This window comes from Acomys minous (genome assembly GCF_964271855.1).
Source record: "Acomys minous genome assembly, chromosome: 15".
NCBI lineage: Eukaryota > Metazoa > Chordata > Mammalia > Rodentia > Muridae > Acomys > Acomys minous.
Genome location: NC_140497.1, coordinates 12467750 through 12483679, shown reverse-complemented (window position 1 = coordinate 12483679; position 15930 = coordinate 12467750). Strand labels below are relative to the sequence as shown.

The 15930-nt window shown below is 46.0% G+C and overlaps 1 protein-coding gene across 5 annotated transcripts in view; it reads right to left on the bottom strand.

Annotated features, from left to right (window-relative positions):
* The window catches only part of MCPH1 (microcephalin 1), a 208454-nt gene that overhangs the window by 126537 nt on the left and 65987 nt on the right, over window positions 1–15930 (bottom strand). For all 5 annotated transcript variants that reach the window (XM_084759286.1, XM_084759288.1, XM_084759287.1 and 2 more), the window contains one exon: window positions 15730–15892. In XM_084759286.1, coding sequence (XP_084615412.1) covers window positions 15730–15892 — 163 coding nt within the window. The remainder of the gene's footprint in view (window positions 1–15729; window positions 15893–15930) is intronic.

The following is a 15930-nucleotide window of genomic DNA, read 5'->3' as shown; positions in this document are numbered from 1 at the left end:
GGTAGTGAAGCCAGGAAGGCACCCGCTGCTGCTCAGATGTCACCCTGGAACAGTGCCCTCAGGTGGGTGCTGAGCATTCTTTCTGGGGACACTTATGCAGGAGACAAAGCACAGGAATACGGAGATTGTCACCTGCCCATCCACAGCCAGCCAGGGCTGCAGCCAGACTGCACTGATCGTCTTGTTACTCTCTGTTGGGTATAGCTTCACCCTCACTGGACAGCAGCTGCAGCACGGAACATCAGACAAACAGACAAAAAGGGCAGGTGACGTCCCAGTGGGACACTTGCCTGTGAGCCTGAGTTCTCAGAGAGTCAGAGCAACCAAGGGGTTCACAAGTAGCATCTCCAAGAAATTAGAACCAAAAGGTTCTCTGTTGTGTAGACATATCTGAGAGAAGACTTTTACTTTGGATACATCTATAGAATCTTGGTGAAGGGTGTGAAGGGCACTAACCATCCAATGCTAGTCATCAACTCAAGAAAATCCGGAAACTTCCAGAAATTCTACGGATCCTTGTACATTAGGCAGTTTAGTAGCAATGATGTTCAAATGATGCTCGTGTGTGTGTGTGTGTGTGTGTGTGTGTGTGTGTGTGTGTATGTGTCTATGTGTATGTCTCTGTGTCTGTGTATATGTCTGTGTGTGTATGTGTCTATGTGTATGTCTCTGTGTATGTGTCTGTGTATATGTCTGTGTGTGTATGTGTATGTCTGTGTATGTCTATGTGTATGTCTCTGTGACTGTACATGTGTGTCCGTGTGCATGCATGTGTGTGAACACCATAACCAAGAGGACACCCCGTGGAACCTGGGGACTGAGCTCAGGACGCCAGGCTGTGGCAAGCACCTTTTCCCTCTGAACTGTTTTCATGGATCCCAATTTTCTAATATTTTATTAATGGCTTTTAAAAAATTCAAGGAAAAAAAAACCTTTATTCTCAAAGTATTTCCTAAACAGAGACCCTCAGCAAAACTTCCTTAAATTAATTTCCAATTTCTCAAGACACATTTTTAAAGAAGAAAACAACAGCAAATTATCTTAATTAAAAGTGATAGTGGGTGGCTTGGACTACGGCAAAAACTAATCTGTGAGAGACACTTTTTAAGGTTGGGCTTGAGAAAGCTAATGGCTCCATTCAGTAATGATTAAGTGCTGACATGAAATACAACATGAGGCTGATTCAGCTCACTTGACAGCACTGCTGTAGGTCATGCCGAAACATTTACGAACAGCCAAACTGTAACTGTACTATAAAACATCAAGTTTATTCCAAAGTTCTGGATAGCCAGCCTTCAGACCCTATTTTGGAGCGAGTTTAGAGAGAACGGATCTGCAGCTGCCTTGATGAAAGGCCAACACCTTGGGTTGAGGATGAGCCTGAGTTAATTAAGCCTGACATGAAGGGAAGTCCTAGGTTCATGCCTTAGCATGACATGAGCAGGTGTGGTGACAGGAACCTAGGCACTAAGGAGGTGGAGGCAGGAGGATGAGAAGGTAAGATCATCACCAGCTACACAGGGAGCTGAAGGCCAGCCTGGGCTACCAGAGACCCTGTCTCAAAACAGAACAAAATCCAATAGCAACTGGCATTGTGAGTTTCAGGGTCCTAGTGAGAAAAGAGCAAGAGGGAGCTTCTTGCAGGCTGTATAAAGCAACAGCTAATTCATTAAGTCAAGACTGATGGATACTGACTGATGGCCACAGATTTAATCCATGGGAACCTAATTAACTTTATACCACTCAAGGTTGGCTTCATGTCCACTGAGTCAGCAGAGCAGGGGCTGTCACATACATGGTTTGGCCTATGTTGGCCAAAAGAGTGACAGGATGGTCTGTGCTACCATCTGTCTTACCCATCCCTGCCCCCCTTCCCCACCCCATCAACTGTGGTTTAGGGTGCAGAAACATGTTTGGTATTTTCAAGAACAATGAAAGTAATTTATTAAGCCATTATTTGTTAAAACCACAAATTTCAAATTATAAATTTCTCCCCACCAGATCTCATAGTCTTAGTCTCAATGGTAAGGGTGATTTTTCTCAAACAGCAGAAGTTAGGAGACACTGGACTGTGTAAATCATTTTGGCTGTTTCAGGGTAATGAATAAAGTTTGGGATTCTTCCCCAACTGGGCAGTATAAAGAACTGATTAAACACAGGGATGCAGACAGCTTGGGACAAAGAGCAAGCTAGTTAATCCTTCACATATATATTATGTATCATCCAGCTCTATCAGCTGAAGAGTAACCAGGCAGCTAGGGGAACAGTATGCCAATGCAGTTAGTTCTAGGTAACGCAAAACTCAGAGCAGAGGGAGGGAAGGAGGGAGGAGAAGAAGGGAGGGAGGGAGGAGAGAGAAGAGAAGGAGGGAGGGAGGGAGGAGAGAGAAGAGAAGGAGGGAGGGAGGGAGGAGAGAGAAGACAAGGAGGGAGGGAGGGAGGAGAGAGAAGACAAGGAGGGAGGGAGGGAGGAGAGAGAAGAGAAGGAGGGAGGGAGGGAAGAGGAAGAGAGGGAGACAGGGGAGAGCCACAGAGAGACAGACCAACGGTTTAATTCTAATGACAAAGTAAATGGTTACTTATGTCCCACGCACTCTGGAGCCAGAAAACAGGAGGCCTGGTCTTCCAAAGAACCCAGCTTGAGCTGGCAGAGTTTCAAGGCAATAATATTTGTTCCAAAATAAGCTATCCCCCTGCATTTCCCCCCTATCTCACAACACCAGGAGATGCTTCCTATAATTCCACACGTTATTTTTAAAGGTACAAGCATGTGCAGTAAGTGGATGCAGTGCCTGGCACACTGAAACAACTTTCCACATGTCAACTCTTGGTGGTAGCAAATATTTCCAACGCAGTTAATTAAAGTGCAGCATACAGTCCATCAACAGAGTGCAGCTGCCCCTTTCTAGTTTAAAAGCTTTTGAAAAGAAATGTTAAATAAACACTTTCAATACTCCGCTCATTAAAAAAACAGTATACACATGAGTGCTTTGCCTACATATTTATCTGTGCACCATATGTATGCAGTGCCTTAGGAGGCCAGAAGAGGGCACTGGATCCTCTGCACCTGGAGTTAGAGGTAGTTGTGAGCCATAGTGTAGAGGCTTGGAATCAAACCTGAGCCCTCTGGCTGAGTAGCCAGGCCCTTGACCACTGAGCCATCTCTCCAGCACCTCCCTACATGCTTTATTTTGGAGACAGGGCCTCATTGTATATTCATGGCTGACCTGTAACTTGCTATATAGACCATGGTGGCCCCCGAATTCAGAGATTGACCTACCTCTGCCTCTCAGGTGCTGGGATTAAAGGTGAGCCAGGGCCCCTGGATCAAAACATAAAACACATCCTTCCTATTTCCTCCCCACTTCTATCCTGATAACGGCCAATCAGAGCTCATCTCCATGGAAACATCTATGAGCAAGACATCACTAAAAGCAGGCTGTCAAGGTTTACCTAAATTATGACTTTGGTAAAGCTCCTGAAAGGTGTCACATGTGGAGCAGCTTTCCTTCGCTGCTGCTCTTTAGGAGCAGACAGTTTCTTAGGCCTTTACACAAGTTAGAAGCTCAGCTGGGAGGGTCTTGCGCTGAGGGCATCACTTGTTATTGTTTAAAGTCCATTTTATATCAGGCCTCTTCTTATCTCTTTCAGTATAAGCTTCAGCTCCAACATTAAATTTCCAGGTGGTTTTTTTCCCCTCTTCAAACTTTGTATTTCTTTCTGTCCCTCTTGTTCTTTTTCACTGTAGACATGCATAAAAGTGATTACTAATAACCACATGACAGAGTCAATATTAGTCTGTCTTGAAATCTCCTCCACCAAAGAACTCAGTCTATTACTTTTCTATTGTGCCTCAGGCAGATTCTTGGGACAAGGGCAGAAAGCAGCCACACCGTTCCCCATCGTATCACAAGAATGATCTCCAGCCTGATTGCCAATATTGTTCCCCTCTAAAACCTCTGGAGCTGAGGCTTGATGGTCTGCGTCTTTCTCAGCATTGATGGCATAGGAAGCCCCTCTTAGAGCGCTCACCCCTTTTCTAATCCCAAAGTCCCAAAGTCAGCTTTGTTGTAGTTGTCATCAGTATACGCCTCTTCTCCTCCTCCTCCTCCTCCTCCTTTTTTTTTTTTTTTTGACGGGGGGAGCCTGGCTGTCTTGGAACTGACTCTGTAGACCAGGCTGGCCTCAAACTTAGAGTTACATATGCCTCTGCCTCTAGAGTTCTGACATTAAAGGTGTGCACCAGCATCACTGTCCTGCTATTTTTCTCCCAAAGTCTTCTATGTTCCTCCAAATAACAACATAATCAGATCTGGCACAACAATACCCCACTTCTGGTACTAACTTTTATCTTAGTTACTTTTTATTGCTCGTGGCAAGGTTTAGAAGGAAAGGTTTACTCAGGGTTTACAGTCCCAGAGGGCTAGGAGTGCATCACCACCATGGCAGGTAGCAGGCAACAGCTGAGAGAGCTCACATCCTGATCCACAAACAGGAAGCAATGTCAGTGTTTTGAAACCTAAAAGCCGGCCCTCCGTGACACAATTCCTCCAGTGAGGCCACACCTCCTTGTTTTTCTCAAACAGTTCCACATTCTAGGGATGAAGTATTCAAAGATGAAACTATGGGGACATTTTCATTCAAACCACTATGCTGCTGCATTTTTTTAAAATGGCAAGAAATTGAAATTTTAGTGACATTTACGACAGAAGATATGCAACACACCATCAAAAATAAATAATTTTCCTTCTAAAAAGATATTAACAAACAGAGACTAGATACAGTTTGCATATTGACATACAAGTTTTTTTGCAGTTAGAGTTGCTATGGCCATGACCAAAAGCAAGTTGGAGAGGAAAGGGTTTACTGGCTTACCCATCCAGATCACAGTCCACCACTGGAGGAGGTCAGGATAGGAACTCAAACAGGGCTAGAACCTTGAGGTAGGAGGTGATGCAGTGGACATGGAGGGGTGCTGCTTACTTGCTTGCTCTTCATGACTTGCTTAGCCTGCTTTCCTATAGAACCCAGGACCACCAGCCTAGGAACAGTACCACACATGATGGGCTGGGCCCTCCCACATCAATCACTAACTTTAAAAATGCCATACAGACAGATTTTAGGAGTCATTTTCTCAACTGAGGTTCCTTCCTTTGAGATAACTCTGGCTTGTGTCAAGTTGATATAAAATGAGCCAGCACGAGCGTGTGACTTTTTGAGACAGGGTCTCTTGTGGTTTGAGCCATACTCAAAGTAAGCAACTCCTGCCTCTTCCTCCTGCACACTGGGCATATCTGCAGATCCCTTGGCAGCCTCACCAGAGCTGCTCTGCTGACTTGCGCTAGACCTGGTCAGCTTGTATTTTGCCCAGTCCTTTCCACTTCACTAAGATGAAAATGAGTTACTCTGAGATCCTAAGGCTAAACTGCTCAGTCATAGCCACTTTTTAAAAAGCTATGCAGTGACCAGGGTGACCTGGCATTTCACCACTGAACTTGGATGTCAAATCCAAACATCTTTATAAATAGCATGAGCACGTACTTTCCTTATCAGAATAAAAACAAAGAAATAAGTATAACAAATTCCAATGTAACTAAAATAAATAGCAGAAATATCACTTCACAGTATGAAACCAAAGCACAAGTTACTATGACCAACAAGACAACACTTTGACTGTTACAGTTACTAGGGGAAACATTGGATTTTATACTACTTTTTAAAAACTGAGCACCAAGTCACATATTTAAAAAGAACTTAAACAAAAGAGACATGAATTACATAGGTAGCTTGGCAATTTAGGATATGATGCAACCTAAAATTCTCTAATTTATAAAATAAATTAAATTATTTTTTAATTTATCATTTAGTCATTCAATCATTCAACTTTAATCATTTGATTACTCATTTAGTCATTCAAAAAATAAGAGCTGGGCTCCATGTCTGACTGAGTGCCAAGGAGAGTATGACCACTTCTATGCTCTTTATGGGGCTTGTGGGGGTGTGGTTAATGGGATAATGCTTGCCTAGTGTGCATACGGCCTTGAGTTTAATCTCCAATGCAAAGGGGGGTTGGGGGAGGAACAAAGGGAGGAAGGGTAGGAAGAGAGGAGCCATTATAATTTAACAGGTTAAGTCAGTGTTTTGCTGCAATAAAGTGCTAAGATGTGAGGAGTTCTCAAAAAGCAAACACGCTACATATTTGTATTTGTGAGATTCACTGTATGTGTGCTCTTCTTGGTCTGTTGTTACTCAGCAACGTGCAGGGAAAAGGACTCTTGTAACACTGAGGCGATGCTGTCTTCACTTGCTCAGGGTGACATCTGTGGTGGCTTAAGGAAGAGGAGAACACACTGAGGACAGGCCCCACACTCTCTGTACCCAGCATGATGACTGGTGGTCACATACTGGCAGGAAAGGGTTGAAGCAAAGGCCCCTAAGTTGTGCATGGCCTGAGATGGCTGGTGCCTGATAAAGTATTAGGTATACCGAATGCTAATACGGAAGCAGAGACATGCCCTTTCAAGGAAAACAAAACCAGCTGAAAAGCAGAGAAATGGGTTACTCCAAGCATACTGCAAGCTGTTGTTGCAACTTCAGTGGACAAGCTAATGTGGTGCCACATCCGAAGCCCAAGATGTGTTGTTTTCTTTCATAAAATGTGTTTTCTCTAATCATATTTTTTTCTAGTACACTTTAAGAATCAGACACAAAATGTATCACATAGTAAAATGAGTGTTGTTGTCAACTATAGTTTTGAAAAGTAACACAAATGTCTTTGAGAACCCAGCGTTTCTTCTATCAGCTCTCCTCAAAGCTGACATTGGCACCCAAGTCCCATACACAGAGGCCCTTAAGAACGGACTAGCATAGTTCAAGTACAATGCGCCCTGGCAATCTGCTTTAACTTGGGGATAAAGTTCAGAAACCCTGAAAGTGTGGACAGCCGACAGCATCCCAGTGTCACTGGCAAGGATCTGAATGATAGATGGCTAACGGCGGCTGTGCAAAGTTCCACTTAAATCAAATTACAGTTACTAACAAAAGCAAGACTGATCAAGTTGTCAGGAATTGGGCTGCGCATGGTATAGTTCAAGGCTCCAGAGCAAGCACACGGCCCAAGGTTGGGGGGTGGGGGGAGAAGGAAGGAGGGTGGGTGTAGGAGAGGGAGAGGGAAGGGGAGGGGAGAGAGAGAATAAAAGAGAGCAAGAGAGCAATTAACTGCAGGCGAGTGCAAGAGAGTGAGGAGTAAGAAATTACTAAAGAACAAAATAATTTCTGTAACAAAGAAGTAGCGGAGGAAGGTGAAGACGTACTTTTAGGTCACTGCCAAAGAGCTATCTAAAGTGTTATCTATTACGTGTATAAGTGTTTGCCTGCATTTACATACGTGTAACATGTGCGTGCCTAGTGCCAGCAGTCATGAACTGGAGTTACAGATGATTGTGAGCACCATGTGGGCTCTGGGACCTGACCCCAGACCCCCTGCAAGAGCAGCCTGTTCTAACACTGAGCCACCTCCAGCTCCCTGAAGCATCTTGTCAGCCTTCAACTTCAGTTCCAGTTTAACGTAAAGATGATGCCGCAGAGTTCTCATTCACGAGGAGGGGTATCCAAGCCCCTGATGTTAAATCTGCCACCAGTGGCTCTTGCTGTAAATGAAGCAAAAGAAAAAAACAGTGTGGCCTCTAAGTCCACGATGCTGTCAAAGGGATGGGGACAAGCTGAGTAAGGCCCCCATTTCCTGATTCTTGGTCTGATTCTTTGAGACTATTTGCCCAATACAAAAACCTATACTTAAAACTAACTGTAACCCAGGGGCTTTTTCTTCAAGTCCTGGTTCGCCTTGTTTGCTTGTGTCTACCTGTACTTCATGGTGTTGGCCAAGCCTAGGGCCTATTCTTACTCTTGATCTTTATTGTACAATCACTCCATGGCATTATAACCCTCTGACACACACACACACACACACACACACACACACACACACGCACACACACACACACACACACACACGCACACACGCACACGCGCACACATACACACGCGCATACACGCACACGCACACGCACATATACACACACAATCTCTCCTTGAATACCTGATAGGAATCTCTAGCTCAGTAGGTGTAACTCAGAGATTTCTACCATTCCCTCAACCTTGGCCTGTCCATGTTTTTGTCCCTCACTATCCCCATGAAGAACTGCATGAATAAAAATGTAGGACAGAGCCATCTTGCTCCCTCTCCTCCCATACAGCACACGTCATCAAATCTGTTGCATCCAGCAGGCTGCAGACCAACTCTCTACACCCTGCCAGCACTGCAGCCGCCCTTGCCATGGCCACAGCCGTCTGTCCTCAAGCTGCACTGTAACGACACTTGTCCTGGCTCCAGGCATCTCTCTCTGCGTCATCCTCACGGTCCTGGCTCCAGGCATCCATCTCTTTCTCCTCCTCTCTCTCTCTCCCTGTGTGTGTGTGTGTGTGTGTGTGTGTGTGTGTGTGTTATCTTCACTGTCCTGGCTCCAGGCATATTTCTCTCTCTCTCTCTCTCTCTCTCTCTCTCTCTCTCTCTCTCTCTCTCTCTCTCTCTCTCTCTCTGCGTCATCCTCACTGTCCTGGCTCCAGGCATCCATCTCTCTCTCCTCCTCCTCTCTTTCTCTCCTCTCTCTCTCTCTCTTCCTCTCTCTCTCTCTCTCTCTCTCTCTCTCTCTCTCTCTCTCTCTCTGTGTGTGTGTATGTTATCCTCATTGTCCTGGCTCCAGGCATCTCTCTCTCTCTGCACTATCCTCACTGCCTGCTGCTCGTTGCTTTGCTTTTGCTCTAGTCACCCTGAAACCCATAGAAGGCAGAGGACGGAGACACAAAGCCTGCTGCCTCCTAGCTGGAGTGGCCCCCGTCCTTCTGATGGTGACTTCTGACCCTGCACTTAGTCCTTGGCCACCTTACAGAAAAGGGAAGATGTGTAAAGCTTTGCTCACGATGAAGCCTGTGTTGGTGGCTCATGGTGTCTTCTCTCTGAAAACACGGCTTTGACTGCAGGGGCCGCCACATCCCTCCCAGATACATTTTCCCACTGTTGTCATCAAGGTAAATGCCAAGGCCCTTATTTGCCAGGGGGATTGTGTGGTTGTTTTTTTAAAATCTGTTCTCAGTGCAGCTTGTGCCTCCAGTGTGGGAAAAGGACTCTAGGATCTTGCCGGAGGGACAAAAAGATGACAGAGGATTAGGAAAGGGCTCCAAACAGAACCCTTATTGTAGCGGTCCATGGCCAGTTCCCTGTGGAAAGAGTGCTTGGGCACAGCACAGAGGACAGAAGCAGGCAGGCTCTACAGCTTCTCCTCTGTAGAGAGAATCTATATAACTTAGTGGTGAAAGCTGTATGTCAGGTGTATGCTAAGAAAACTAGTCATTGCCCCAGGAAAATATCTTCACCAAAGCTGTTTCGTGGACCCACGTTAAAGTCAGATGAGTATTTCTGCATCGAGTCCTCTTCGGGATGTGCGTTTAGAAATGCATAAAGCTGCAAATGCTCTGTAGGGACCAGTGAGTTGGCACACGTGACGAGCTCTGTAGCCTGCAGCTCTTTGTGTCATAACCTGCAGCATAGATGGATGAAATCTCTCTGGAGCGAAGCCCATGAAAGCCCAAGGGTGGCAGAGCCGCTCAGGCAGGTCCCTGGAAGCTTGACATCCTTGCTTGCCAGGTGTGGCTGGAGCTAACCCAGGACTGCGTACACAGCTGCCCACCAGAGAGGCAGAAACTCTGGGTACAAATGAGATAGGGCAACTGCAATATGCCTGAAACAGTACCCTTAGAATCTACAGACTCAAAGGTCCAAAAAAAAAAAAAAAAAGATGGTTTCCATGATGCTTAGTGTTAGGGTTAAAAAATGAGATGACAAGTGACAGAAATGATGTGGAGATATTTATCTGGGGAGAAGGGAAGTGGAGAGGAGTTGGGACCTGAGTGGGACCTGAAGGTAGAGAGACAGAGAGACAGTGAGAGAGATAGAGAGACAGAGGGACAGAGAGACAGAGAAGGGGGCACCCTTACAGAAAATGTAAGAGAGAAATGCAAGAGTAAGAGAGAGGTGGGCGGTGGGTTTGCCTTTTATAGTCTGGTGGCAGGCAGGCAATGATGTCAGAGGTTGTCAAGCAACCTAGAGGCAGATCAGATTGGCTAGCAGATCTGCTTGTGAGCTAACCTTCCTTCCTTTTTCTCTAATTAAAAATAAATGAGGACATTGGACTGTTTTTCATGTAAGTAAGTTAAAGTATATAAATGTAGGTTCACTGGAAACAGCTCTGGGCTGCCATGCAAGGTGAGAAGACAGAGAGAGATTACAAAAAAAAGAAAAAGAAAAAGAAAAAAATAAAAGCAAGAGCAACAAAATGCCTAGATTATATGGTGAAGGGGAAGGAAGAGTCCCTGCCCTGGGAAGTTCAGGGTAGAGGGAAGGGCATGCCAGCCATGTCCTGCAGCAGATAGGGACTGAGGAGTGCTGGGAGAACCTGGAGTTGTTTGCCCCGGGTCAGGAGCACATCACCTAGTTCTGTGTAGTCTTTGGAGGGGAGAGTAAGATACTGACCAAGCGGAAGACAGAGCTGGTTCTGGTTGTGGCCAGCTTTGCTTCTAGAACAAGTAGCAGCGAAAAACTATCAAGTGAGTGGCTCAGACCACACTTGCATGGCACTGTCAAGTGAGTGGCTCAGACCACACTTGCATGGCACTGTCAAGTGAGTGGCTCAGACCACACTTGCATGGCACTGTCAAGTGAGTGGCTCAGACCACACTTGCATGGCAGGCCCAGCTCTATACAATGGACTCCCTTCTTAATGCCAGTAACCCACAGGGAGAAAGCCTCAACTTGATCTCATTATTCTAAGGCAGAAACTCATTTCGCTCTTTTGGAATTAAAAAGCACTTAATTATTTATAGTAAGCTCCTTAAAATTTTGTAGAAATATTTGGACTTAGAGAGGATTTAACTTTTAAAACCTCTTATCTAGCTTTGTTTGTGAGATGTTTAGAGTTGGCATTTTAAGATAGGAACATGGGTTGAATTCTTCATGGCAGCCAGGCTGTTTCTGACTAGAGACAGAGCTGGAAAAGGGAGGGGCTGGGTCACAGGACACTCTACCAGTCTGTTAGTGAGCACAGAGGTTGAAGAGGCAGCGCCAAGCTGCAGAGGAGTCACAGGAATAAGAGCAACACTGAGCAAGGCACGACAGGGCAACAAGTGTCTAGTGATTCCTACAGCCAGCAACTGTCTGGCACACTGGGTCCAGGTGACACTGTCAAGTCAGCTATTTTCTGCTGTGTGCCTCCTGGTCTCCCACAAATAGCCAGGCGTGGTTTGCCTATGTTTCTGCCAGGCAATTCTGTCATGAAGTCAGAAAAACATGGATTACTGCCTTTCCGGAAAACAGAGTGGACACCAGGGAAATGAATGCTTTGGGAGCATGCAGGAATCACTAGCACATTCTCAGATGGAAAATAAAGAAAGATTAGGCAAAAATTCACACCAAATTGTTTTGCAAAATCACTAGGAGTCTTTGTGACTAACTGGCCACAGGCAGCCATCTGACTTTGGAAGACTGCTACAGTGGTCTTTCACAGAGACTTCCCGAGAACACTACACAAGCCCTGAAGTAAAAACATTCTCAGAAATGTTTTCCTTGGAGCTAAGTTTTGCATGCTAGCCAAAGAGAATATTTTAAGAATCCCCCAACTGCACTAGAGATGGGGTTAGAGGAAAGACCGCAGAGGTTGAGGTCTTCTGACAGCGAGGTCCATGCCACCCTTCAAGGGTGCAGTATGAAAGGGTCGTAATGTCTCTAAGACTATGTGCTGCAAATTAAGATGCAAATTAAGTTGGATGCTAAGCTTTTAGAAACCTTGGCTTTGGTCATGGTGTCTCTTCACAGCAATAGACTGCCAGACAGAGAGGCATATTCCAGAGGGCTCAAGGCCACTCAGGGGTGGTGTGGTGAAGGCTGACTATCATTTTGGTAACAGAACTATTGACAGTTGGGGATGAGGGAGAATGGGGCTTCTGCTCCATTTACCCAAAGGCCTATGGAGCAGACAGAGAGACTTAGGCAGCACAGTAAGGAGCTTTCTCTTAGATGGCTGAGATATAAATCACATAACACAGTTTAATGGAGTTAAAATCTGCATATACATATTAATATTACAAGCAAACTAATACCTGTCAGACCTATTCTGGACAGCTGATATTCACTGTTAGAACTGTGCTCTTAATTGAAGTTGCTGTAGCTGAGGCAGCATTCTCTCCTCCTATCTTCTACTCTACAAGCAAGGAGACAGGAAAACAGAAAAGACCTTCTCTGTTAAGGTTCATCTATAGGAAGCCATAGATATTACTAAGCCATGAAGCTAATGACTAAATGCAACGTTGATAAATCTTACTGAAAATGTGCATTGGGCAGTCTAGTGTACAGCCTTTTGGAGATGGGGTCAGATAGGATGCAGGGGGTGTCAAAGAAGATATTAAAGCAACAAACAAAAAACCAGCCAGGTGTGTGGTGCATACCTTTAATTTTAGCATGCAGGAGGCAGAGGCAGGAGGATCTCTGTGGGTTCAGGCTATTCTGGTCTACACAGTGAGTTCCAGGCCAGCCAGGGCCACAGTGAGATCCTTTGTAAAAACAAAAAAGGAAAAAGAAAAGAGAAAGGAAGGAAGAGAAAAGAAAAAAGATTGACCAACAGAGAGGAAAGAATGGGCCAGATATAGTCAGAGGCCCTGGAGGTCTGTCTGGTGGCTCTATAGGGAAGAGAGAACGAACCTGGCTTCAGAGGAGGGAAGATGAAAAAGTAGAAAACACCAGCTGGTAATGGTAAGCAAGCCATGTGTGAATACCCTGTGAAGGGCCACGCCTGATCCTAACTGCTGTGGCAGCCACAGAGTGACTTTACCCAGACAAGCAACATGGCCAGCACTAAGAGTTATTTTTAAATGACTTGTTCCACTCTGTGGAGAACGATGTATTTAAACGGTCCTGATTTAAATGCGCCATCTAAAAATAATGAAGTAATTGGAGGACCTGAGTGAGGAGCTCTCCCTGGCAGCTGTGAAGTGGTCACTGTCTGTGTGTGTTGTGCTCTGATGCTTGGGTTAAGTACCTTGGGGCAAAGCGATGCTTTTGGAACACCCTAGTTCTGGAGGAGGTGAGATGGGGCTTAAGTTATGGGTGCTGAAGAAGATGACAGACTGCCAGGCAGAGAGGCATATTCCAGAGGGCTCAAGGCCACTCACGGGTGGTGGTGGTGAAGGGCTGACTATCATTTTTGTAACAGAGCTATTGACGCTTGGGGATGAGGGAGAATGGGGCTTCTGCTCCATTTACAGAAAGGCCTACGGAGCAGACAGAGGTAAACGGAGCGAATGCGTGTGATTAGTGAAGAATGGCCGGACACTGAGCAGAGGTCTGAAGGTTCTAGTACTGTCAGGTCCAAACGGTACCCCATTCCCACCCCACCCTCCAAAACAGGGCAGGTCGCTGACTCATCTAAAATTGAAATTAGGCTTAGCTCATCCTGGGACTACAGAGGATTTTTGTCAGTTAGATAAAAGCCAGCAGTTCTTAGGAACTTGTGGAACTGGTTCCCATCAGTGAAGACACATCAACCCCCTTACCTCTGGCAGAAGTGACACGTGGCTAGACATCAGAGCTCATGCTGAACTCCAAGCTCCCTCAGTCCTTAGTCACAAGCTCTATTCATTGCAAAGCCCAGGTTAGTCTCCTTCCTGCTCCAGCTACTCGGCCTCCTTAAAGCCACCCCCCAGTCTTACTATGCCACACGCGTCCTCCCTCTGTCTTGCTAGCCCCTCGCGCCCTCGCTGGCCTCCATTCTCTGTCTCTTGCTATTCTCCCTTCTCTCGCAGATAGACAGCCCTAGCCACGCCCAGTCGGCTTCTTTTTCTCTCTGCCTCTCGATGTTCTCTCTTATTCACAACAAAAACCTCAACTATACCATGGAGTGGGGGTGTCAGCTGCTCCTTGACTGTGCCCCTCACATACATGTGTCTCTCACCTCCCAGAGAAACAGAGTGGCACAGATGCAAGGATGGATGCCTACTTTTGTAAAGAACAGCCTTCTGAAACATGAAAGAAAGGGGAACTGAAGGATAAAGTGTTAGGGACATTTTGAGTTAATTCACCTACTGAAGCCCAGAGATTAAGTCACACTTCACATAGACAAGCAGAGGCAGTGCACAGACACGATTAGGTAGAGCAGCCCGTCAGCTCTGAAAACACCTGTTAAGAAGAATTTCAAAGCCGGCTGTGGTGGCGCATACCTGTCATCCCAGCACTTGGGGATGGCAGAGGCAGGCAGATTGCTGGGAGTTCGAGGCCAGCCAAGGCTTCACAGAGAAATCCTGCCTCAAAAACCCAAAAAGAATCATTTCAACCTGGTGTGGTGGCGCATGCCTTTAATCTCAGCACTTGGGAGGCAGAGGCAGACAGATCTGAGTTTGAGGTTAGCCTGGTCTACAGTGTAAGTTTCAGGGCAGTCAGGGATACACGAAGAAACCCTGTCTTAAAAAACAAAAGAAAACAGAATACTTTCAACCAATTGCACATCATGATTTTAAGCAGAACTCTTTTAAGCCTCTTTGCCTTTTTTTTTCCCCCTGTGCGAGTATGTGTGTGGATGCTAGAGATTCAAGCTTGTGTTGTCCCTCAGGAGCCCCCCACCTTTTTTCCTGAGATACCATCCCTCACTGGGACCTGCCCATTAGGCTAAACTGACTGGTTGACAGCCCCTGGGATCTCCTCAGTGGTAGGATGAATTACCAGTTCATGGTTTTCATGTGGGCCCTGGGATTTGAACCTAGGTCTTCATGGGCAGCAAGCACTTTAGCAATTGTGCCTCTCCCCAGCCCCTTCTTAAGCCTTTTGTAACAGGGAGCTGTGGGTTATGACTCAGGAAAGAGACTAAAGCTATTCTGAAGAGTACATGTGTAGCTTGTTTTCATAGTATAATCCTACAGGATTAAATTAACCCAGTATTACTGTAGGACATTCTTGGGTGAGGAGATAGGGGCATGGCAGTCAACATACCACAGTAACCAGTGCTGCTGCTCGCATTAACAGTAAGCTAATGGGCTTTCAAGTGACCCCCTAGGCTAACGATCAAAGGAAAAACACACTGGCAGACAGACCATGGCAGTTTTTATCAACTATGAAAACGATGATACATTTTAAAAGACCGCCTTAAATGCACAGAAAATAACGTTAAAGACGCATGTGTGCTTGGCGAAAGATATCCAAATGGGATTAGGGGACCATGTTTCATCGTAAGCAAATCCATCTGTGCAAACAATCTCTGGATTTGGTTTTTGGCTTCTGAGCCATCGTGAGCGTAGTTCACATCTCTCCTTAGTCAAGCATACAGCAAGGCCGACCGGTGTGTGGGAAAACCCAGCTCGTGCTTTCACTCCGAGTCGGTTCTGATCTTATTTCCACCGGAGCCCGGGACTTTATCCTATGGGCTTCCGTCTTCCTCTAGCCTCACCACACTCTGAATGACTCACAGGGCAGCTGCAGGAAGAACACCTTCCCCAGTTCTCAGGAACACTTACTAGCCCCCAGGTTGCGCTTCAGTGCATGTAAGCGTAAGATCTTCTGCACGTGTCGCCACCTCAGATCACAGGGATCCAGTGAACATCTCATTTTAAAATAAACAGCGAGCGCAAGGCTTACCCATTCGTAGGAAATAATCCAGCAGCCTCTGGCGATCCCCATCAGCACGTTCAGGGTGCGGACAGACTTCCCCACCAGCACGTGGGTGGTGGACTCGCAGACCTTGGCTGTGAAGGAGAAGCCCTTCAGTGTGTTCACCACCTGGATGATGAGATTCTGCTTCCTGTGGGACCAGAGAGGGAGCTGTCATCCCCTGTGGCT